This window comes from Chlorocebus sabaeus, chromosome 2, assembly GCF_047675955.1.
Source record: "Chlorocebus sabaeus isolate Y175 chromosome 2, mChlSab1.0.hap1, whole genome shotgun sequence".
NCBI lineage: Eukaryota > Metazoa > Chordata > Mammalia > Primates > Cercopithecidae > Chlorocebus > Chlorocebus sabaeus.
This window is the reverse complement of record NC_132905.1, coordinates 42,100,172-42,125,212: the sequence shown is the minus strand read 5'-3', so window position 1 is coordinate 42,125,212 and position 25,041 is coordinate 42,100,172. Positions and strand designations below refer to the sequence as shown.

General features: G+C 49.8%; 1 protein-coding gene across 1 annotated transcript in view; it reads right to left on the bottom strand.

Annotated features, from left to right (window-relative positions):
- MMP24 (matrix metallopeptidase 24) overlaps positions 1–25,041 on the bottom strand; it is a 50,504-nt gene that overhangs the window by 3,762 nt on the left and 21,701 nt on the right. Inside the window, exons 2-8 of the mRNA XM_073008170.1 lie at positions 24,197–24,345; positions 18,486–18,602; positions 16,202–16,506; positions 7,648–7,809; positions 4,244–4,458; positions 2,058–2,196; positions 136–402 (exon numbers count right to left, since the gene is read on the bottom strand). Coding sequence (XP_072864271.1) covers positions 136–402; positions 2,058–2,196; positions 4,244–4,458; positions 7,648–7,809; positions 16,202–16,506; positions 18,486–18,602; positions 24,197–24,345 — 1,354 coding nt within the window. The remainder of the gene's footprint in view (positions 1–135; positions 403–2,057; positions 2,197–4,243; positions 4,459–7,647; positions 7,810–16,201; positions 16,507–18,485; positions 18,603–24,196; positions 24,346–25,041) is intronic.

Genomic DNA, 25,041 nt, shown 5'->3' with positions numbered 1-25,041 from the left:
GATACGAGTCAACTGTCTGCTGCCAGGTGTTTTCTCAAACCTGGATGCCCATAGGCACTGAGTACGCCTGTGGGCACTGGTGAGGACCACATAAAACCAGCTCCCCACGCCCACCCCAGCCCGGCCCTTACGTACATCCTTCCTTGCTGATGAAGGCCCCTTGGGGAGCCTGTGGGATGCCCTTCCACACGGTGATGGGCTTAGGGTAGCCAGGGTCCGTGGCCCGCCGCTCCTCGCTGTAGCGCCAGTACCGCTCGCCTTTGAAAAAGTAGGTCTTGCCCACAGGTTCCCAGCGCAGAGCTGTGTCAATGCCTTCACGGGGCAGACAGCTGCCCAACTCCCCCAGGCTGTGGGGGTACCCAGGCTCCACCGTCACCTCCTTAAACACCCAATACTTGTCACCTGTGGCCAAGAGGAGCCCAGGATCAGCTTCCCCAGTCACTCAGTGCCACTTGCCCATCTTCAGGATGTCAGGTGAAAACAGCCTGATGCCCTCAGCCCCTTGGCCCAGTTAGAGTTGGGAAGGGCAGGAAGCCTGAGGCCAGTCCCAGATCCTGGACAACTTGCCCCTGCTGCCTGGGCTCCGAGTCCCACCCTCTTTTCATCATGTGAGTTGCTCCTCTCTGCTCTCTGGTCATCTCAGCCACTTACATGGCTTTGCATGCACTACCACTCTCCAAACCTGCCACCAGCGACACCTGACTCTGAGACTGTCCCACTGGACCTGAGCAGCAGACCCAGAAACCCTGACCTCCCTTGGCCTATGGGCAGCTCCACATCGGCTGGCTTCCCAGAGCTCCTCATCTGCACCACAGAAGGGCTCCCTCCTTATCACCTTCTGCCTCCCAGGTCCCCAGCAGGGAGTCCTAGCCTCACTGTTGACCCTCTCTTTCCTGCTACTCTCACTATTCAGCCATTTTTTTTTTGAGATGGAGTTTGGCTCTTGTTGCCCAGGCTGGAGTGTAATGGTGTGATCTCAGCTCACCACAACCTCCGCCTCCTGGGTTCAAGCGATTCTCCTGCCTCAGCCACCTGAGTAGCTGGGATTACAGGCATGCGCCACCACGCGTGGCTAATTTTTGTAATTTTAGTAGAGCCGGGGTTTCACCATATTGGTCAGGCTGGTCTCGAACTCCTGACCTCAGGTGATCTGCCCGCCTTGGCCTCCCAAAATGCTGGGATTACAGGCGTGAGCCACTGCGCCTGGCTGAGTATTCAATCACTTCTGAGGTCCTGTGACTCTCCTGGCAGCTGTCCCCTGCCCTCCAGCTGCACGGCTTCTCCCTGGATTGGGCCTCATGAGGGCGCTCTCCAGAACCACCTCAGAAATGGCTGCCCTGCCCCTGCTATGTCTGTCACCTCCTGCCCTCTGGCTCTCTGCTGCTCAGAAACATTCCATGAATTTCCAGCCTTGGCCTAATGGATCAAGACCACATTCTGGCCTGGCAACCAGGGCTCTTCAGGATTTGCCCCCAAGTGACCTTTCTGGGCCATTTCTCACAGCTTTCCAAGGTGGGGTCTCTGTGGCCATCAGATGGGTCTTCTAAGCCCTGTGAACGTCTGTACACATTCCAACCCTGCTCCTTTATTCAGCCGTTGTCCCTCTGGAATGCTTTCCTTGCTTCTCACTATCTGTATCTCACCCATCTGAGGTCTGGCCTGAGTCAAGATAATTGTCATGAAACAACCTAGCACAGTGCTGGGCACAGGGTGGGCACCTTAGCTCCCTCCCACGCCCTCCCCACCTTGAGTGGCCTCTTCCCTCTGGGTTCTTACAGAACTGACCCGATGGCCTCCCATGAGGTACTGGGTGGTCTTCAATTGCTTGTCCCACACTCTATGTCATGTGGACAAAGCTGGTCACCCCACCAACCTTGGCACACACAGATTATCAGTCTCACTTTCTGACTTAAATTGTCAGAGGTCAGTGTCTCTGTTAGGCTAGAGGGGCCCTCTGAGGACATGTGCCTCCCACCCCTCCTCTTCCAGTTTAGATGGGAAAAAGGAGGTCCCATGACCTTGGGCAGGGAACTGTCCCGCAGCACAGGCTACATTACCTTTGAAGAAGACAAATCTCCCATCGGCCCTTTCGTAGGCTGCGTCGATGCGGGCAGGCAGGCCCTTCCAGAACTGCTCGATCTGCATGGGGTAGCCCTCCTGCACTCGGTTATTTCGCAGGCGCCAGAACCAGCGATCCTGGGAGGAAGCGGGAGAAGGGGAGAAAGGTGTGTCAGGCCCTGCCTCCGAACCCAGTGATTTCAGCTGTGGGGCTTAGGTCCCAACAGCCCAACACCTTCCCTGGGGCCCAGCTTGGCAACCCTCCACCGAGCCTGTCCATTAGCTGCTTCTGACTTTTAAAGCCCTGGGAGGAAGACAGGATGCTCCTGTAACTCTCTTCATTTAAGCCTCCTGCTGACTCTTGCTGCTGGGTGGACCATGAGACAGACAGCAGACAGGCCTGGTGTGGAAAAGGTGTGAGGGAGCCAGAAAGGATGATGTCAGGGCCTGCAGTGGCCACATGGGGGCAGTGGAGCGTCGCTGACATCAGCCAGACTGGTCCTCAGGACAGTGGGAGGCTGGGGTGGTCACTGAGCCTGGGCCGAGTGCCCTGTACGGGGCTAGCTCCATCCAGTAGGGCCAGGATCATGGAAGCCAAGTCATGGGAATTCCCTCGAGACCTGGGCATGCATTCACATTTCTCCATTTATAGCTGCATGACCTAGGGCCTCACCTGCAAGTGCAGGTAATAATGGAGAATCAGATGAGAGATTCTAGGCAAAGTGCCCAGAACAGTACAGGGCACACAGTCCATGTTGAGTAAATGGCAGCTAAATAGTCGAAGTCCAGTAAAAATGCCTCTTGTAACTGGTGCCTTGTCCCCACTGCACCCTTGGGCTGGTACGGAAGCAGCCTAGGCAAGGCCTGTAGCTGCCAGACCTCAGTTTTCTTATGTGTAAATGGGGGTGATAAAACCCGGACCTGCCTATGAACAGTTCAGTCGGATCAAAGTAGAATGACTGCAGAAGAAGAAGCATGATTTGTAAAAGATGGTACAAAAGCTAGTATTTTAAAAGGTGTTTTACAAAGCACTTTCACATCCAGGTTTTTGACCTTATTTTGACTTTCATGTCTCTGTTAAGTTGATCTGAGATATACGGAGTCTTAAGAAAGGCCAGGTGACTTGCCTAGAGCCACTCAGTGAGAAGCCAGATTGGGGCTGACCCACACTGCCCGATTCCTGCGCAGCGCTCAGCGAGTGCTGGGATAACTCCACGAGGGGAGCGAGGCAGCCTCTTTCACCACCCCGTGTGATGGAGCCGCCCTGCCCAGATCCCCTTCAGAGAAGGGCTTGTTGCCCCAGTGGCCAGGAGTGTGGCCAGCAGGCAGGTTTCAACTGTCAGCCCCTTTGGGGATGTTCTCTGCTCCAGAGAGCCCTTCTCAATCGCTGGATGCCCTTCCTCCTCCAGTGATTGAATGAGGTAGGGGTTATAATGTTCCAGATATTTTGGGCCCAACGTAGGCTGACTGACAGGCCACCGTAGCTCCAGAGTTCCCTGCGGGGGTGGCTGAGGCTGCCATGGGCCTCTGTTGCCACTTAACCTCTCCCTCTTCCCTGTCCTGCTTCCTTCTCCTCCTTCTCACAAATGTTAATTCTGAAAGTACTCCCTAATCGAAATCTTGCATTCCAGACCCCATTTCAGAGTTCGCTCCCCAAGAGCCCAACCTGCAACATGTCAAGCAGGCTGCCACCCTGTCAGTCCATGGCTGATGGAGGACAGATGACAAGATACACCTTGGCCAGTAGCAGCTTCTCAAGCCTTGGTAGGGTCTGGAGTCAGACTCAGCCACCACCGACCTAGCCCCCACTCCAAGTTGGCCATCTTCAGAGCCCTTTGTTAGAGGAATGACTCCCCCAGGTTTCTGATGGAGAAACTGAGGTCCCAAGAACGGAGGTGACTCGCTTAGTCAAGGTCACAGACCAGAAGCCAGCTTCCAGCACTTTCTCCCAGCATTAATCCTGGGGAGGTGAGGGATCACCCATCTTTCCCCCTCCCTCTTGGAAACAAGTTGATTCACCCAGCAGCACCAGGAAGAGACCCCATACCCTGGCCACTGGGCCAGCTCCTGTCCAGGCCCCATTGTAACCAAATCCCAAATCAGGAGCCTTTCCCAGCTCCGTGGTGTGGGGGAGGAGGAGGAAAGGTCAGGGGCCAGCTGGGTGGTGCCAATCCATTGGCCCTACCTTAAACACAAACATCTCGCCCCGGAAGAGGGCCACTGTGTTGAAGTTGCCATCACAGATGTTGGGTTTGGTGCCTGGTGTGGATGGCCGGTCCCCGAGGGGCGGCCGAGGGGGCCTGGGCTGGCGCTCATGCTTCCTCTCCGACGGTGAGTGGATCCTGCGGACGGGGAGTGTAGGGAGTGGCCTTGTGGGCTCCAGAGGCTCGGCTGGGGGTCCTGGAGAGAGGAGCTACATCTTAGAGAGGGGGCAGCCATTTCCCGCCTCCCGCTGCCATTGTCTCAGCGTCACCCAGGCAGCCCTGAGACAGGTCTGTCCCAGTCCAGCCTCCTGTTCCCTCTCCCCAGTTTAACTCCCCCAGTCTTTGAGAAAACAGATGAAAATAGCCATTAGAATGGGACTCTCAACTTTCCACCCCTGAATCTTATGTCTTCTCTTTTCTCCTGTTACAGAGCAATCATGTCCTTCTTTAGGTCAGCGCTCTTCCTTAGGCCATACCCTCTTTGCCCCCTTCACACACACTGGCCCCACTTCCTCACCCCCTTCATTCATTCTCTTTCCCAGCCCAGTGCAGCTTCTACCCGTCACCCACTCCAACTGCTTCGCCAAGATCATCCAATGGTTGCTTGATTCAGACTTTGATGAGCACATGCATCATCTGGGGATGTTGCTAAAATGCAGATAAGGGCTCAGAGGGCCTGAGGTGGGCCTGAGAGTCTGCATTCCTTCACACTCTCAGGTGATGCTGATGCTGCTGGTCTGAAGACTACACTTTGAGCAGCAAGATTTATAGAAACACTTTCCTTGAAACACTCTCTTGGTTGTCCTCCTGCGTCATGGGTTGTTCCTTCTCAGCCTCCTTTGCTGGCTGCCTGTCCCCATCTGCCCTACTCTAGAGGCTGGCATACCCGTGGTCCTCTTCTCTTCTGTCTCTACATTTTCGTCCTTAGGTCAGTGCTTCTCCACTTGGGCTGCATATTAGGATCACCTGGGGGAGCTTTTCAAACTGGATGTTCAGGAAGCACCAGGCCAGTTATCCAACTTTTTTTTTTTTTTTTTTTCCTGAGGAGGAGTCTCGCTCTGTCCCCCATGCTGGAGTGCAATGGCATGATCTCAGCTCACTGCAACCTCTGCCTCCCAGGTTCAAGTGATTGTCCTGCCTCACCCTCCCAAGTAGCTGGGACTACAGGCATGTGCCACCACGCCCAGGTAATTTTTTTTTTTTTTAAGCAGAGATGGGGTTTCACCAGGTTGGTCTCAAACTCCTGACCTCAAGTGATCCACCCACCTTGGCCTCCCAAAGTGCTGGGATTACAGGTGTGAGCCACCGCGCCCAATCCCCAACTATTAATAAAACCAAATCTCTAGAGCTGAGGGCTGGGTATCTGTGTTTTTAATTAGAATCCCAAGGTAATTCCAAAGGGCAGCCAAATTGAGAATCATTACTCTAGGTGGTTTCATCCAGGCTCATGGCGTTACAGACCTGCGTCAGAGCTGTCCACTGGGGTGTTCTGTGATGATGGGAGTTGTCCATATCTGCATCGTTCACTCCAGTAACCCCTAGCCACAGCCATATATGGCTACTGAGCTCTTAAGATGAATGACTAGTTCTTAGTGTGACTGAGATACACTAAAGAACTATTACTGAAATTATAATTTTCATATTTTTGGTGTGGGTAGAGACAGGGATCTCACTTTGTTGCCCAGGCTGTTCTCAAACTCCTGGCCTCAAGCAATCCTCCCACCTTGGCCTCCCAAAGTGCTGGGATTACAGGTTTGAGCCACCGCACCCGGCCTAATTAATATAAATTTAAATTTCATTACTGTGCATGACTAGTGGTTACTGTACTGAACACCAAAGACCCCAAATAAATATCCCAGCCTAGATTTTTTTCTTCTTCTTTTCTTTTCTTTCTTTTTTTTTTTTTTTTTGAGACGGAGTCTTACTCTGTCACCCAGGCTGGAGTGCAGTGGCACAATCTCAGCTCATTGCAAGCTCTGCCTCCCAGCTTCAAGCGATTCTCCTGCCTCAGCCTCTCAAGTAGCTGGGAATACAGGCACACACCACCATGCCAGGCTAATTTTTTTGTATTTTTAGTAGAGATGGGGTTTTGCCATGTTGGCCAGGCTGGGCTTGAACTCCTGACCTCAGGTAATTGCCCACCTCGGCCTCCAGCCTAGATTTTTGAGCTGCAGACTGGTGGATCCTATTGCTTCACAATTACAAAAGCTGGAAACCCTGGAGTCATCCTTAACTCTCCCTCCTTCCTCTCATCCCATGTCTGATCTGTCAGCAGATCCTGTTGTTCTACCTTTGGAATAGCTTCTGGGACCCACAGCCCCTACCTGGTCTCTGCTTGTGGAGGTCCTGCCTGTCCTCCAGGGCTCTGGCTGGGTCATCTCCTCCAGAGGGAGCCCTCCTCCTGTGCTCCGTAGCCTGGGGGCTGTGGGCACCTGTGCTGTCTTGATAAGCATTTGCTCAAGTAAACTGGTCTCTGTATCTCACCTGACTTGACCAAAACGAGAACCTCACATACCAGTGTGAACAGAACTGGGAGAGAGGTGTGTAGGAGGCCTTTCATATCTTACCTAGATAAGCAGTAGCTTCTCATCTTTCATCTTTTCTTTCTTTTTCTTTTCTTTTTTTTTTTTTTTTTTGAGATGGAGTCTCGCCCTGTTGCCCAGGCTGGAGTGCAATGGTGCGATCTCGGCTCACTGCAACCTCTGTCTCCTGGGTTCAAGTGATTCTCCTGCCTCAGCCTCCCAAGCAGCTGAGATTTCAGGTGCCCACCACCACACGTGGCTAATTGTTTTGTTTGTTTGTTTTAATATTTTTGGTAGAGACCATGTTGGCCAGGCTGGTCTCGAACTCCTGACCTCAAGTGATCTACCCACCTCGGCCTCCCAAAGTGCTGGGATTTCAGGCAAAAGCCATGATGCCTGGCCCTCATTTTTTCTTTTTAAAGAACAAAGCTCTGGTTATAGTCCTCATCATACTGTATCACCGTTACTCCTGCAGATGTGTGAACCTGCCTGGCTAGAGGTGGAACCTATGGGAGCGCTCAGTCACCATCTGGTGCAGGAGGGAGGGAGTGAAGCATGAAGGGATGGGGAGAAGTGTGGAAGGGGAGGGGTAAAGGAGAGGGAATGAGTGGCCCTCACCTCACTTTTGTCCCTCTCAGTTACAGCTCAGACCCTCCCCTAGGTTTCCCAGATGTGCCAGGGGAAGCCTTGCCCTCTGGCCAGGCAAAGCCATTGGAAGTCTGTAAAGGTCACACACAGTCAGAGAAACAGCAGCAGTGCTGATGATAGCAATGTCCACCTCCCTCGTCCCCTGCCCCACGACAGGTAGGCAGTCACAGCCCAGCCCCGAGGAAGGAGCAGTCCTCCCTCTCCTTGCCACACACCATAGATCTTCTGGATGCCCTGGAGATCGTCCTGGGGCAGCTTGAAGTTGTGCGTCTCCATGTACTGGTAGAAGGGTGCCATGATGGCGCTGGGGTCGTTGGAGTGCTCCAGTCCGAGCGCGTGGCCCAGCTCATGCACAGCCACCAGGAAGAGGTCGTTTCCTGTGGAGAGGAGTGTGGGGAGGTGCCCAGGGCACCTGCTTAGATATGTGTCGGTCAGCCAACCCATTACCTCAGCAAACACCGAGCACAGTCCCTGTGCCAGGCCCCGTGCTGGACAGCAGGGACATACAGAGAAATCAAACACAACCCCTGCCTCCCAGGCCTCTCTGCAGAGTGGGGACAAGGAGAGAGAGAGCACAAGTCAGGCAGAGGGCTCTGGGTGCTTTAGGAATGTCTGGGAGGGTCTGGCGGGGATCCTGAGGAGAGGGGGGTCATTTAAACCTGGGGGAAGATGTTCAGGGAAAGTTTCACAAAGGTGAAGCTGAAGCTGAGTCTTGAAGGATCAGAAGTTAGGAGAACGGATTCAGGGGGCAGGAGAGGAAGGGTGGGGGTGACATTCCTGGCGGATGGAATGCGATAAACACGGTCCAGGGACAGGCACTTTCATTCCACCTGGCTCTGGAACAAAGCAGGAGGGGAGGGCTGGAGAGAGATGAGGTCAGCCAGGCTGGCAAGCAGGGCGCTTAATGCCATACAAAGGAATTTGGATCAGCTTCTTGGCTAGTGGGGGGTTTAAGCAGGAGTGGGGGTGTGATACAATGAAATTACTCCGGCTGCAGTTGGAGGGAGGATTAGAGGGAACAAGACCTGGGGCAGGGGGATCTGTTTAGATGCTGGGGGCCAGGTGACAGATGAAAAGGCCCTGAGCTGGCTGGGCACGGTGGCTCATGCCTGTAATCCCAGCACTTTGGGAGGCCAAGCAGGGTGGATCACTTGAGATCAGGAGTTCGAGACCAGCTTGGCAAACATGGTAAAACCCTATCTCTACTAAAAATACCAAAAATTAGCCAGATGTGGTGGCTTGCGCCTATAGTACCAGCTACTCTAGAGGCAGAGGCAGGAGAATCGCTTGATCCTGGGAGGTGGAGGTTGCAGTGAGCCAAGATCGCTCCACTGCACTCCAGCTTGGGCAACAGAGACTCCATCTCAAAAAAAAAAAAAAAAAAAAAACAAAGGCCCTGAGGTAGAGGGGAGGGAGTGGGGACAAAGAGGGCAAGTCCTGGCAAACTGGCAGTGAGCTTCAGGAGACCCTGGGCAGGCGGGGCCCAGGCATGGGCAGCTCTCTGCAGGACCTTGGTTCTGGAAGAACAGAACTGTTGGCTAAGATTGAGGCAGGGATTCAAGTGTAGGTGAAAACACACTCCAGGCCCTGGAAGTGGGACACAGGATCATGAGGGTGGAACTGAGGCAGCTCCATGGCATGGTGGTTATGAGCTCAGGCCCCTGAGTGGCACAGATCACCTTCATTCCCCTGCTGGTTTGTGAATATGGCCAGCAGGGCTACCCCTAAGCTTCAGTATCCTTACTCGTAAAACGGGGGCATCAGACCTACCTCACCGGGCTGTGTGAGGTTGAATAAGATACATGTGAAGTGTGTAGTGTGGCACAGAGTGGCAGCTGTTGTAATCCTATATAAGACAGAAGCTTGGTTACTGGAGGAAGCCCATTGACTAGAAAGGAAGCACAAGGCCAGTGGAGCGCCAGCAACCAGATCCTCTGAAAGCCAACTCCCCTGGGCTTCTGTATTATGCCTAGGACAGGACAAGGAGGCCTGAACTTAGGGGGATGAAGTAACCGCAGCTTTGGGGAGAAAATGCAGGGGGCAGGGAGTTAGGTAGGCTGTTGATCGCCAGCCCTGACTCCTGTCTGCCCAGCGTCAGACCCTTGCTTGCCTTGACCTCTGGCATTTGTAGCCCCTTGAGCCCTGTCTCTTATCTTCGGGCCCTAAGGCATGGCTCGGCCCATTCCTGCCACCTCTCAGTCCAGGGAGGCTGCCAGGAACCTAGGAGGTGGTCTGGAGTCCTACTGCCTACTCTGGCCCCAGCGTCACTGGCCTAGGGTCACATGGGGGTGGGGATTGTTTGGCGTTTCTGGCTTAGGTCTCCGGAAGAGAGATGAACCCTATGGGGCAGATCCAGGCCACGGGCAGTATATGCCTGCCACACTACTGACACCACCAGTGTCTTCTGTGAAGCCACCTTTGAGCAACAGAAAGGAAGGGGGATGGGCAAGATCAGTGCAAGGTTGGCCAAAAGCCTGGGGCTGGCCTTCTGCTGGCATGAGAGGGCCAGGCCGCCCCCAGCGCCTTCCTCAGGTCCTGGCCCCTCTGGCAGCAGGGAAGGGTGAGCTCATCTCTGAGCTCCATCCCAAACAAAAGCAACTGCTAGAGCCAGCGGAAGGCAGCTCTGCTTCCTGGGGTCCAGTCCTGGCTGTCCTCCTGGGCTGTTCTATGACCTGGGACAAGCTGTTCAGGGCCTCTGTCTCCTGAGCAGGCTCTTCCCCAGGGGCTGTTCACAGGGAGCTCAGCCGGGAACCAGGGAACAGGGCTCTGAGCACCGTGGGAGACTCGAAACCTTTGTCCGCAGCCTTGTCTCTTGCTCTTTTAACCCCTGTTCTGGGGCTGCAGAGAATAGGAGTGACCCCTTAAAGGAAAGAGGCCTGTGGGTTGGGTCCAGGAACCAGAAGGAAGGGAAGAGTCAGGGAGCCAGCATCCTGCTGCACAGAAATCCAGGAGACCCCTGTAGGGGAGACGGAGGGAGTGGGGCAGGGGCAGGAGGACTCCCTGAGCTTGTAAGGTGAAGGCAGAGGTATGAGGAGGAGAGGCCTGCTATGAGAACCCCATGCTCCATGGGCAGGAGCCTGTTAGGGCCTTCACTCTTTAAGAGGGTAAAAGGCAGGGAAGCAGAGTGGTCAGGAATGCAGTGTCTGGGAGCCAGACTGCCTGGTTTTGAATCCCAGCTCTCCCATGTCCTAGCAGTGTGACATTTTAAATTCTTCCTCCGGAAGACAGAAGGAACAATGGCACCTTCGTCATAGGGATGGGGATGAACATTCATGGGGCAGGGTGTGTAATGCGCTCATACTGGCTCCTGGCGCAGAAGTATTACCCTTGATTAGCAGGGTCCTGTTGAGCTGTGTGTGAGCACCAGCACCCCTGATAGGGTGTGTTCCTGTAAGTCCCTGGGCCTCCGAGCAAGTCCCCAGCAGTCTACTCAGCTACTCAAGTGGACCTTGTCTCTACCTCATTTCTTTCTTTTAGGATCTCCATATTTGGTGGTTCCCATCTCATTAACTCCCCGAGCCCCACAAAAGGTGACAGCATTTCCCTTTGCCTCTGTTCTTTTGCCAGTGCTGCCCCTCCCCCTGGAATAACCTGATTCCTTCAAAGTTCAGCTCCATACCTATCTTCCAGGAAGCCTTCCTTGACTTCCCAGCTGGAGGTAAGTTCTCCTTCTGCTGTGCCCTCCCGGCAGTTTCTCTGAACTGCCTTCATGGCACTGACCGCTTCCTCCCCACATGATCGCTTTTAGTGCACATGCTCGCTGCCCCAGGACTGTGGGTTCCTTGAAGACAAGCTTTGTGTTGAAGAGCAAGGTGACAGCCCCTGGGATGGAATAGTGCCAAAAGCACCATATTTTACCGAGGGAAATACTTGGACCACCTGCAGCAGAACCACCTGTGGTGACTTAAAAATGCAGAGTCCTGGGGTCATACCTGGCTCTGCCACTTTCCAATGGGGTGAATTTCCTATTTTTCTTTTAAAGATATTTTCTTTCTTTTTTATTTTTGAGACAGGGTCTCACTCTGTCACCCAGGTTGGAGTGTAGTGGCGTAATCTTGGCTCACTGCAACCTCCACCTTCTGGGTTCAAGCCATTCTCCTGCCTCAGCCTCCCAAGTAGCTGGGATTACAGACATGCGCCACCATGCCCGGCTAATGTTTGTACTTTTAGTAGAGATGGGGTTTTGCCATGTTGGCCAGGCTGGTCTCGAACCCCTGACCTCAGGTGATCTGCCCACCTTGGCCTCCCAAAGTGCTGGGATTATTCCAGTGCTCCTGTCGCACCTGGCCCAGGGGAGCCTTTTAAACACATGGAGGAGGTGGGGAAGATATTCTGATTCAGGAGGTTTGGGTTGGGACGTAGGCAATCTTTTTTTTTTTTTTTTTTTTAAGTTCTCCGAGTGAATTGTATAATGGGTGGGTCAGGCTGACACAACCTGAAGCAAATGCTTGACCTCAACATCACTGAAAGTGGGACAGTCTGCATCATATGTGTTTGCTGATGTGGTGAATAGGAAGTACCAGCACCACCTAGGAAGTATTCTTGCCAAAAAATTGAACTTGAATCGACTCAGGCCTATAGATCTAATGAACAACATTCTGGAATTATGGGGAAGAGAGACATATTAAAAGTGAACTTGATTCTAGTCATGCCAAATGATTATACTCAGGACACATGACCCAGTGTCTTCAACAAATATATGGAGGGAAACGTGTGTGTAGAATGGGAGTGTTTTAAATAAAAAGGGCTTTAAGAGACACGTCAGCCCTGTGTGTGGATCTTGTTTGGATCCTGATTCAAGCAAACAACTGTAAAAGACATTTCTGAGGTATTTTGGGAAAGTGAACTCAAACTGGGTATTAGATTTAAAAAATTATTGTTAATTTTGTTGGGCTTGATAATGATTGTGTGCTTATGTTAAAAATTAGCCTTTATCTGTTAGAGGTATATACTGAAGTATTTAAAGGTGAAATGTTAATATGCCTGAGATTTTCTTTAAAATACATCAGCCAGGCTGGGCACGGTGGCTCACGCCTGTAATCCCAGCACTTTGGGAGGCTGAGGCGGGTGGATCACAAGGTCAGGAGATCAAGACCATCCTAGCTAACATGGTGAAACCCCGTCTCTACTAAAAATACAAAAAAGCCGGGCATGGTGGTGGGCGCCTATAGTCCCAGCTTCTCGGGAGGCTGAGGCAGGAGAATGGTGTGAACTCGGGAAGCAGAGCTTGCAGTGAGCCGAGATTGTGCCACTGCACTCCAGCCTGGGCATCAGAGTGAGACTCCATCTCAAAAAAAAAAAAAAAAAAAAAAATACATCAGCCAAAAAAAGGTAGATAAATAGGAATGCCACAGCGTTGATAATTGCTGAGGCAGGTGATGGGTATCTGGGAGATTATAGAATCATTCCTCCTACTTTTGTGAGTTTGAAATTTTCCATAATGAGAGTTTAGAAAAAAGAAGTAAGCTAGTAAGTTCAAAAAGTTCCCAGGAAACTCCACCCCTTTGCTGAGTCTATGTGGAAATTAAATGAGATAATATATGGATGCTCAATAAATTTTGGTTCCTTTCCTCTCACCCAAAACCTGCCATCACTGCATTCCAGTTCACTAGCCAGGGGTCGATTGCTGTGGTCCTGAGCTGCATCTGGACAGTTCCTGCTTGGTTTTCCAGAGCAGAGCAAAGTCCTGATTCTTATCCAAAGAAGACATCAGCAATCTTGGAATTTCTATCAGAATTGGCACTCTTTCATGAAAGTTGGGGTGGGACAGATGGGAGAAGTGCTGGGATGGTGGCCCATCCACAGGTCCCAGGTCCTTCCCACACACACCACCAGCTCTTGGGATTTGGGGGCTGGGTTCAACAAGTTCTGCAAAAACAAGGAGCAGGTGTGGGCAGTGCACACCCCCAGTGCTGGGCAAAAGGGGAGGGCAGAGGAGTGGGAGTGTCTTCCCACTGCCTCCTCTGGACATCTCTTTGAACATTCATTTGTCTCTATCAGGAATATAACTAAAACCTTATCAGCTAACAGTGCCTGGCACATAACAGGGCCTCAAAAATGTTAGTTCTCTTTTCCTCACATCTTATCTGTTAGCACAGACAGCCATTTGTTGACACCCATCCAAAAATAAGAATGAAATAAATAATAGGTACGCAGAGAGCCAGAAAGTACACACAGGACACACAGGAGAGACACCAGGGCAAAGGAAATGGAGTTCGATAGGAAAAAGGACAAAAATCTGAAGAACGAAGAGGACAAAGAACAATTTAACAGGTTCATGACTTTGCCTAGGCTGAGCCTTGGCCAAACCACCTCCTGGTCCAACCTTTGACAGATAACCCCAGAGCTGCCAATCCCTGATCCATGCAATGATATGTTCTCAAGGAGGTGATCCCCACCTATAGACACCAAACATGGCCTCTGGGGAAACCAGCTTTGAGAGTCTGCTCTCAGCCTGGAGCAGCCGCAGGGCAGGAGAAAAGGATGCCCAGTGTTCCCCAAGCTTGTTTCAGCTTAAGAGTCAGGATCTCTGTGGGAAGGACCTGGAAATCCACATTTATAACAAAAACCCCTGCTGGTTCTTATGATCAGGCCAGGTAGGAAAACTCTAGGTATTAAGACAGCGTTTCTCATGGTGATGGAACACCTGCATCAGAACGCCCCAGGAATGTATTAGACCAATTGCAGATTCCCAGGTCCTACCCTGGACCCAGAGAATCAGAATGACAAGAGGTTAGGGGCCAGCGATCTGCAGTCTTTTTTTTTTTTTTTTTTGAGACGCAATCTCTGTTGCCCGGGCTGGAGTGCAGTGGCGTGATCTTGACTCACTGCAACCTCCACCTCCTGGATTCAAGGGATTCTCCTGCCTCAACCTCCAGAGTAGCTGGGATTACAGGCACCCACCACCATGACTGGCTAATTTTTGTGTTTTCCATAGAGATGGGGTTTCACCATGTTGGCCAGGCTGGTCTTGAACTCCTGACCTCAGGTGATCCACCTGTCTTGGCCTCCCAAAGTGCTGGGATTACAGGTGTGACCTACCGTGCCTGGCCTGGAATCTACATTCTTGAAAATTTCTAGGTGATTTCTAGTTTCTAGGTGATTCTGCTGTGCGCTACAGTTTGAGAACCATGGAAGCTTAGCATGATGGCTAAAAGCATGGGCTCCAGGGTCATAATGCCCAGGTTCAAAGCCTTATTTCACCATTCACCAACTATGGGACCTTAGGTAGGTTACTTAATGTTTCTCTGTGTCTCAGTTTACCTATCTGTAAAATGAAGATAACAATATTTACCTATAATAATTTTACATCATATATTTACACTTTATATATTGCTTAATATAAATTTCATTATGTATTATAATATATTTAATAGATATAATAGTTTCCACACATAATGGGTGGCAAGCACTTGGCACGGGCCTTAGAACACAAGCATACCCACTAATTGTCATCTATTATAATCCAAAAGCCACACTCCTCTGTCCCTCTTTCCTCCAAACTCCTACTGTATTTTCTTGGTACCTCTGCTACAGCCTTGGGTAGTGTCTGTCTATGATAGGGTTACTTATGTGCACACATAACTGCCCTGCTAGACTGACTTTGGACTGCCAGAGGACAGAGATCATGCCATTTTTTTCAAATGTTCAGCTCCCCCAGTCTTTGCAAGACTTTGTATCATGTTTGTTAGAGTTGGAAGGCCCTTAGCAATCACCTAATCCAGCCCCTCACTTTGCAGACGAGGAGACTGAGGGTATCATATAGCCAGTAGTTGAACCAGGGCTAAATACCTGTATTGTCACCTTTCAGCTTTGCCAGTTGAGCCCCAACTCTTCATCTTAAAAATGGGTATAATAATGTACACTTGCCTACGTACTAAGCATGTGCCTTGTGAGTAAATATTGACGAGGAACTTTTTGGCAACCTGCAGGGTATCATTAGTATTGCTGCACGGTATTGGTTCTGCCTCCGTAAATATTCATTGAACCATAGTGGTGCAGGGTAAATTATCCAAGGATGCCAGAATAATTTAAGGGCCTGATACTCACATGTGAGGGTGACAAAGGAGGGAGCCAGTCGTGTCATTCATAAGATGGCTTTTGGAGCCCTTATCATTCAGACCAGAGCTTACCACTTTCAGACCCCACTTTCAGCTTTAATGCCTTTTAACCTTTTTTTTTTTTTTTTTTTGAGATGGAGTTTCACTCGTCGCCTGGGCTGGAGTGCAATGGTGCGATCTTGGCTCACTGCAAACTCCGCCTTCTGGGTTCAAGCGATTCTCATGCCTCAGCCTCCTGAGTAGCTGGGATTACAGACACCTGCTACCACGCCCAGATAATTTTTGTATTTTTAGTAGAGACAGGGTTTCACCATGTTGGCCAGGCTGGTCTTGAACTCCTGACCTCAGGTGATCCACCTGCCTCGGCCTCCCAAAGTGCTGGGATTACAGGCATGAGCCATTGCACCCAACCCCTTTTAAACTTTTTCTTCAGCCTCTGGTTCATTACTTTATCTTCTTACTCGTGGTCTAACCTTACTTTTCTCCTGCCAACCGGACTATCTTCTAAGTGACCTGACTCACCTCCATGGCCCTGGCTCTGGTGGATCAAATGTTGAATATTATCAGAAATCACAGTTCCCACCCTCTTACGGTCTTAGTTCTTGGACAAGAGGCTCTAGAAAGCAGGAAACTCATCTAAGATGTCCTCCAAGTTCTTTCCCAACAACTGAGCAGCCTAAGACTGACCCCTGTCCCCTCATGGCCTTACCATCATGGTTGGCATTTCCTAGTGTCCATGGCTCATCGGAGTCAAAGTGGGTGTCTCCTCCAATCCCTGGGCCAGGAAAGTAGGCATGGGCCAGGAATCCCCCTTCTCCATCAAATGGGGAGCTGTCACCATGGAAACCAGAAGCAAAAAAGATCATGATGTCTGCCTCCTTCCGGTCGCTTTTGATCTCGTGGTATGGCACCTCTTCAAAGGTCAGTGGGGTCACCTTCTGCCACACATCGAAAGCCTGGCGAATAGCTTTCCGCGTGTCTAGCTCACCCACTTTTGGGGTATAGTTGTGAATGCTGTTGAGAGAGGAGAGGATCATTAGTCAAGATCAGAGAGTCAGAGAATAGCAGAGCTAAAATAGATATCTGAGACAATGTGGCTCAGTGATCTGAATTTGAACCCTAGAATTCTGCTTAGCTGCCCCAGGGGTTGAAGAAGAGGCTGAGCAGGCAGAGCTCTGGATCTCCACCCTGCCTCAGTCAGATGGCTTTGCTTTACTCAGTGTTTTCCATTTGATCTCCAGCAAAGCTGTGTTGAATAAAGGATTCCACTCTAGTTTATTGAAAAAAGTAAATTGGGGCCAGGCGCAGTGATTCATGCCTGTAATCCCAGCACTTTGGGAGGCCGAGGCTGGCGGATCACTTGAGGTCAAGAGTTTGAGACCAGCCTGGCCAACATGGCGAAACCCTGTCTCTGTTAAAAGTACAAAAATTAGCCAGGCGTGGTGGTGTGAGCCTGTAATCCCAGCTACTTGGGAGGCTGAAGCAGGATAGTTGCTTGAACCCAGAGGCAGAGGTTGCAGTGAGCCAAGACTGCACCACTGCAGTCCAGCCTGGATAACACAGTGAGACTCTGGCTCAAAAAAGAAAAAACAAAGAAATTGGTAAATAGCATTTTCTGAATTTTAAGGATTTTTTTCTAATACAAAATACTTTCATTTATAAAAGTTATAAAGCTATTCAAATAATAGGAGTTTAAGTGAAAAGTCTCTTTAAAAATCTTTGGCACCAATCTTTGGCTTGTCTCCCTAGAAGCTGGCCGGTATCTGATTTCATCCATTATAGATTTAGCTCTTTAGGGTTGCTGTGTTCATACTGCATGGTTCTTCACAAAACACCATCATGGGTTGTCGTTATGGGTTCTCTGCCCTGTGACCCTCTGGGGCATGGATTATTCTACCTACTCCATACGTAAGGAAACTGAAGCCCAGAGAAGTTGAGTGAAAGAAGTTACTCAGAGTTGGGTTAGAACCCAGTGCTTCTTTCTCTTGATCCACTTTACCCCTTCAAGAGACCCGAGAGTCGATTCAGTTTCTAACCTAGATTCTTAAGTTTCCTTGTCTTGTCAGATTTCTGGGAAAAAAAAAAAAAAAAGTCCCGCTCTGTAGGGAGCGCTTGTTGGCAGGAGAGCCCTTAGTTCAACTCTAAGGATCTCTGTCTCAGGTCCTGCCTCTGCACCCAAGGGATCCACCTGAGATGACAGCAGAGCCTTGAGAAGTGCCAACCAGCACCCACCTGAGCCTGCCCATGCTTGACCCTTGCCCCAGCCCCACTCTGGTGCTTGAGTCTACTGTGATGGGCTCCGTCATCTCTATTCTTGGGCCACTGATCTGGCTTGGAGATGGATCCCGCTCTGCCCTTTGTTCCTCCAGACAGTCGAATATGACACTATTATGTTTCAGGTCCCAGTTCTTTGTACTCCTTAAGAAACAACTGGAACGCTGTGTTGGGAATCTCAGGTGAAGTCCCTCAGGTGGATTTTGGGGTGGGAGGATCCAGATGAGAGGGAATGAGGTTTGGCAGGCAGTGATAAGGAGACTGAATTAAGCCATGGTTTTGTTTGTTTTGTTTTGTGGTTTTTGTTTCATTTGTTTTGTTTTGGAGACAGTCTCACTCTCTCACTGAGGCTGGAGTGCAGTGGCATGATATAGCTCACTGCAAGCCATGGTTCTTTATCACAGCTGAAAGTTACTAAACCATTCATACCCCACTTTCTGTAACCTAAAAACTATAGGCATCTAAACAGAGCACAACTAAGAACCCCCAGAGGACCAAACAAATCTGAGGTTAGAGTCACAGCATCCTACGGAAGCCACAAGGAGGACAAAGTTATGGGCCGTCAGCACCTGATGCTGATGCCACATGCCTGGCCCTTGGCCTGTGTTGTGAGCCTGATCCCCAGGCCCCCCTGCATTGTGAGCCTTTGAAACTCAGGCCAGGAAAAACAGAGTGAGGGGGGAGCCAAAGGCAGGGAGGAAGAGGGGGAGTCGAAGCACCTGTAGGTAATGTGTTTTTGCCTCCACTTCTGTCCAGTCAGGGCATAGCGCTTGTTTCTCCGCCTGCGGCTTAAGTGGGGGTGATCAGGGACACCACATCGGGGTTTCTTCATCCACCTGGGCAGAGAGAGGACACACACATGCGCATATGCACTGTGGTCACTGAACAGTCTAGGAAGGGACTGCATATTCCCCAGCTCCAGTCTGGAAAGCAATGTGCATTCCTCAATCTACACTCTGGGACCCTGGCTCGGATGGACCCCAACAGGAACATGATTGACTAATTGATTCATTAATTCATGCACTCACAATCATAGATGAGGAAACATAGTGGTATAAAGACTGAGAATCAGAATACATGGGCTTGATAAATTCCAGCTCCACCACTAGTCATAGGACCCCCAGGCAAGTGACTGAACCAATATGAACCTCAGTTTCCTCCTCTGCAACATGAGAACTCTAGTTATTGTTGTTCTTAGGTGAAGGTGCATCTTCAAGGAGAAAGTACATGTGAAAACGCTCTGTAAATGCCATCAGATCACAGCCTGCCCTGGTTAAAAGCCTCCAACGACTTCCCCGAACACCTAGAATAAAATTCAAACTCTTCAGCAGGGCGCGGTGGCTCACGCCTGTAATCCCAGCACTTTGGGAGGCCGAGGCGGGTGGATTACCTGAGGTCAGGAGTTCAAGACCAGCCTGGCCAACACGGTGAAACCCTGTCTCTACTCAAAATTTTTTTAAAAAATTAGACAGCTGCATTGCTTACACCTGTAATCCCAGCTACTCAGGAGGCTGAGGCAGGAGAATCGCTTGAACCTGAGAGGTGGAGGTTGCAGCCAAGATTGTGCCACTGCACTCCAGCCTGGGTGACAGAGAGAGACTCCGTCTCAAAAAAAAAAAAAAAAAAAAAAAAGTCAAACTCTTCATCCTGACCCACAAAGCCCCACATGACCCAGCCCCTGCATACCTGTCCAAGAACATCGTCATCCTTCTCCCCTTATATCCTAAGCTCCAGTCATGGCAACCTTCTTGCTTTTCCTTGAGCATGCTAAGCCTATTCCTATGGCAGGGTCTTTGCATTGCTGTTCCCTCTACTTGCAACACTCTTCTTCTGCATGTGGCTTGTTCCCTTACTTCATTAAGGTCTCTGCTCAAATAGTATCCCTTCACAGAGGACTTCCTTGTCCTCTCTATCTAAAATAGTTTTCCTGGCCCCAACCCACTGCTATCTGCTTATCCTGCTTAATGTTTCTTCACAGAATTTATCACTCGTGAACTTAGATTATGCATTTGCTTTCTTGTTTGTTCTTTGTCTCTTTCCCCAGATTCTAAGCTCCATAAGGACAGGAGCCTTGCCTGTATCCCCAGGGCTGGCACAGTGCCTGACACAGAAGGGGTTCAATAATTATTGTTGACTGACTGACTGAGTGAATGAATCACAACTCTCCAACGGTAGAATGGCATAGCATGAAGACAGGAAATTCTCTTTCACTAGACTTGTTCAAGAAGTGAATAAACAGGCTGGGTGTGGTGGCTCACACCTGTAATCCCAGCACTCTGGGAGGCTGAGGCAGGTGGCTCATCTGAGGTCAGGAGTTTGAGACCAGCCTGGCTAACAAGGTGAAACCCTGTCTCTACTAAAAATACAAAAAAATTAGCTGGGCGTAGTGGCAGATGGCTGTAATCCCAGCTACTCGGGAGGCTGAGGCAGGGGAATTGCTTGAACCCGGGAGGCGGAGGTTGCAGTGAGCTAAGATTGTGCCATTGTGCTCCAGCCTGGGCAAGAAGAGCGAAATGCCGTTACAGAAAAAAAAAAAAAAAAAAAAAAAAAAAAGGAGGTGGCTAAACAACTGTGGGATGTGGAACATAATTATCTGCAGCACTTATTATATTGTGTTATGATTTAAAATTTATTGGTCTATTTCCTCTAATAAATGGTAAATTGAGGACAGGAACTAAGTCCTATTCATCATTGTGTCCCCAAAAGGTAGCCCAGTGCCTGAAATTACGTAAATCCTGATATCTTTTTGTTACCAGGTGATACGGTTTTGATTTGTGTCCCTGCCTAGATCTCCTGTCGAACTGTAATCCCCAGTGTTGGAGGCCGGGCCTGCTGGGAGGTGATTGGGCTATGCGGGCGCACTTCCCCCTTGCTGTTCTGCTGTTAGCTAGCCAGTGAGTTCTCATGAGATCTGGTTGTTTAACAGTGTGGAGCACCTCCCGCTTCTCCCTCTTCCCCCTGCTCCAGGCATGTGATGACGTGCTTGTTTCCCCTTTGCCTTCTACTATGATTGAAAGTTTCCTGAGGCGTTCCCAGCCATGCTTCCTGTAAAGCCTGTGGAACCGTGAGCCAATTAAACCTCTTTTCTTTATAAATTACCCAGTTTCAGGTATTTATCTTTTTTCTTTTCTTTCTTTCTTTCTTTTTTTTTTTTTTTTTGAGACAGAATCTCACTCTGTTGCCCAGGCTGGAGTGTAGTGGTGCAATCTTAGCTCACTGCAACCTCTGCCTCTCGAGTTCAAGCAATTCATCTGCCTCAGCCTCCTAAGTAGTAGCTGGGATTACAGGCGTGCACCACCATGCCCGGCTAATTTTTGTATTTTTAGTAGAGACAGGGTTTCACCACGTTGGTCAGGCTGGTCTGGAACTCCTAGCCTCAGGTGATCTGCCCACCTTGGCCTCCCAAAGTGCTGGGATTACAGGTGTGAGCCACTGCACCCAGCACATTCTTTTAAAACGTTTGATTCTTGGCCAGGTGCAGTAGTTCACACCTATAATCCTAGCACTTTGGGAAGCTGAGGCAGGAGACTGCTTGAGCCTAGGAGATCATGACCAGCCTGGGCAACATGGCAAAACCCTATCTCTACTAAAGATACAAAAAATTAGCCAGGCATGGTGGTACGTGCCTGTAGTCCCAGCTACTAGGGAGGCTGAGGTGGGAGGATCACCTGAGCTTGGAAAGTTGAGGCTACAGTGAGCCAAGATTGCACCACTACACTCCAACCTGGGTGAGGGGAGTGAGACCTTGTCTCAAAATATAAAATAAAATAAAGTTTGATTCTCAAAACGACACTGTGAGGTAACAGAAATTATTATTCCCATTTCACAGATGAGGGAAACAATCCACAGATAAATCCAGTACCTTGCAAAACACAGAAATCAGCAAGGCAGGACTGGAACTTAGTTGAATGAAAAAAATGAACTATTAATTAATGCAATTTAACAAAGCCTGGAGCTTTTATTTTTTCCTGTCACTGCTAAGCACAAAGTTGAGCTAGAGGAACTATGTTGTTGACCAAATGAATGGGTGAATGAATAAATGTGTGACATTTCCCAAGGTAGACACTCAAACATAGTACTTTAAATGGCTAATCTAGCTTCCTTTCATTAACAGTCCCTGGGAAGAGAACCAAGAACCACCTCTGGCTGAGTTAGACCTGGAAGGCACCTAGGGGAGGAAACAGGCTCAGAGAAAGGCAGCCATTGCCCAAGGTCACAGAGCTGGAGCTGCAACTTGGGGCTCTAAATTCTACCCCGAACACTCCCCAACTCAGGTCTTGGATTAATAAGTGCTACTGGCTTCCTCCTTCCCTTGCTTCCAGAGCACAACACCCCCACCTTCCTACAAGGAGGTGTGGGCAGAACTGAAAGTGGGTAATGCCATCCTTTTCCCTCGGATCGTTCCCTCTGCCTCCTCCTTTCACCATCCACCTGCCACTCTCTGAGCGCTATCCAACAGGCCTGGGGCTTTTTGGAACAGAGTAAAACCCAAGGCCAGGTGGTGCCACAGCAGAGACACCAGTGCTTCTGCCCCAGGATGCACTGCCGTGAGGCCTATGCAAAGCCCTCAAAATAACCTCAGCTTTGAAAGGCGGCTGGGCTCTCTTTAACCAGCCCACTCTGGAGACCACAAGGCCAAGGAGTCCATATCACAGAAGAACATCACATCATCACAGGAGAAGAAGTTCACACTCTCATAATCAGAGAATCCTAGGAATAGGAAATGTTCACACAGGATTTTAGGATCCTAAAACCCCAGACTCGTCAAGTTTTAAAAGCTCAGATGCTTAAAATAATGGAATCTAGGCCGGGCATGGTGGCTTACGCCTGTAATCCTAGCATTCTGGGAGGCCGAGGCGGGTGCATCACCCGAGGTCAGGAGTTTGAGACCAGCCTGGCCAACATGATGAAACCCTGTCTCTACTAAAAATACAAAAAAAATTAACCAGCATGGTGGTACATGCCTGTAATCTCAGCTACTAGGGAGGCTGAGGCAAGAGAATCGCTTGAACCCCGGAGGCAGAGGTTGCAGTAAGCTGAGATTGCACCACTGCCCTCCAGCCTGGGTGACAGATTGAGACTCCATTTCATCCAAAAAAAAAAAAAAAAAAAAAAAAGTGGAATCTAGAATTTAGAGCCATAATCCAACACTCCCCTTTGCATATGAACACACTGAGATCCAGAGAGATGATTCTGTCCAGGAGTGACTTACGTCAAATTGATCCTTGATCCACAACTGGGTGCATTTCCTGTTCCTCCTCCCACCAACTCCCCTGCATCCTCACCCAGCCCTGCTAGCTCCTTCCACCTGCCTCAGGCTCCCCTCCCTTCCCACCTCCTTGGGAAACTCACTCCTGCTCTTTTCCATGCTTTAATGATGTGAATGGCTTTTCTTAAACAGCTCTCATAGCTTTCTTAAGCAAGTTTAAGCCTGTTCAACTCTCCCCCTTCTTAAACAAACAAAACTTCATCCTCTCTAGCTGCTACCCATTTCTCCCCACCTCCCTGTCAAGCTTCTTGAATGTCTTTCCTCCACTTGCTACCTCTTCTCCTCACCTCCGCTTCTCCCCACTTCAATCTGACTTCATCTCCACCACTCTGCTGAGGTTAACAACAACCTCTTTGTCACTAAACCCAGCAGACAACTTTCAGCCGTGCTTCTGTTGGAGGGCTCTGGAGCGGCTGGCCCCACTGACCACCCCATACCATGTGGCATCATGACAGTGCATCACATCATCACATCAGGCTTCTTCCTCTCCGCCTGCCCCTTCCTGGCTAGCTTTGTGGGGTGCCATCCCCAGCACCTGCCAGTGAATCTTTACATTCTCCTTGAGTGATCTGACCATCCTCATGGCTTTTTTCTACCTCCTAAGTGTTACTACCTCCCAAGTGTCTCCCCAAAACTCATTGTTTCCTTCTGAGCTCTAAACTGGTGTGGCTCGATGACTGTATTTGTCATTAAATGGTGAGCCTCTGTAGGGCCGGATGACAGGCACAAGCAGGTGCCCAGCAAATGTTTGGTAAATGGAAAAAGTGGAGCCAACTCATTATCATTCAAGCATTTTCTGTATTCTATGAGAGATGTACATTGCAGGGAGCTCCAGAGGGTGACCCACAGATAAATTATCCGAGCCAGAGGGGATTTAAGAGCCCATCTACAACCCAATCCCTCGTTGTACTGATAAGGAAACTGAGGTCCAGAAGGGTTAAGCAACTTGTTTCCAAGGTCACATGGAAAGTTAATGGGAGGGCTGGACTCCCATCCCAGCGCGTCCCCCACTCACATTGGGATTATTCTCTCCCAGGATGGCACTGCAGGAATAAAGATAGGAAGGGAGGATGGGCATGGGGTGTACACAGGCCATGACAAATGCGAACCCATATGTAAGTCCAGAAAGTTCAAAGGCACAATGTCCTACGCAAATCTTACTCGATCGTTGTCTGATCCAACACACCGGTGACGGGGATCCCGTAAAACTGCTGCATAGTGGAGACTGCTGACTGCAAGGCCTTCCCTGAGTGCAACGCAGATGCCCGTGAATCATAGGGAAGCAGATAGCCATAGGACTTTAACCAGTTCTGAAAGACACATGAAAGGAAAGGATGCATTATGCTGGGAAAGGCTCTGTTCTACCTGGGCAGAGATGTGCCCTTAAAACGAGGGATCATTTGACCCCAGTGACTCCTGGACTCATGCTCTGAGTTCTTCTTCCTTCACTCCACCCTGCAGACACTGTCAAATTAACCTCCAGAAAGCAGCTTTTATTGGCGTCCTCTCCTGCTAGAAACCTTTCGTTGGATTTCTATTGGCCACAGAATAAAGACTAAATTTGAATTCAGAGCTTTCCATTGCCCTGCCTCTTTACTCATTTATTCAGTGCTTTCCACTGATATTGGACTAGACATGGAAAAGCACAGCACAGTTAATTCTGTGATACAGAGAGGTATTTTGAAAATGTTCTGCCACCCAGAAACCCACTGTGTCTACTGTCAAAGCCTGACGAAGAACCATGTTGTAGAATATTTGTTGGCAGGAGATTATATACAATATGTATTGCTACCCCCCAGAAAAGCAAGCCACTATAAATAAATATAAATAAAACAATGCATGATCTTTTTAAAATATAAATAAATGATTGTGGCTAGAAAAAACCTAGAAAGGCATATATAAAAATTATGTAGGAGGCCGGGCGCGGTGGCTCAAGCCTGTAATCCCAGCACTTTGGGAGGCCGAGACGGGGGGATCACGAGGTCAGGAAATCGAGACCACCCTGG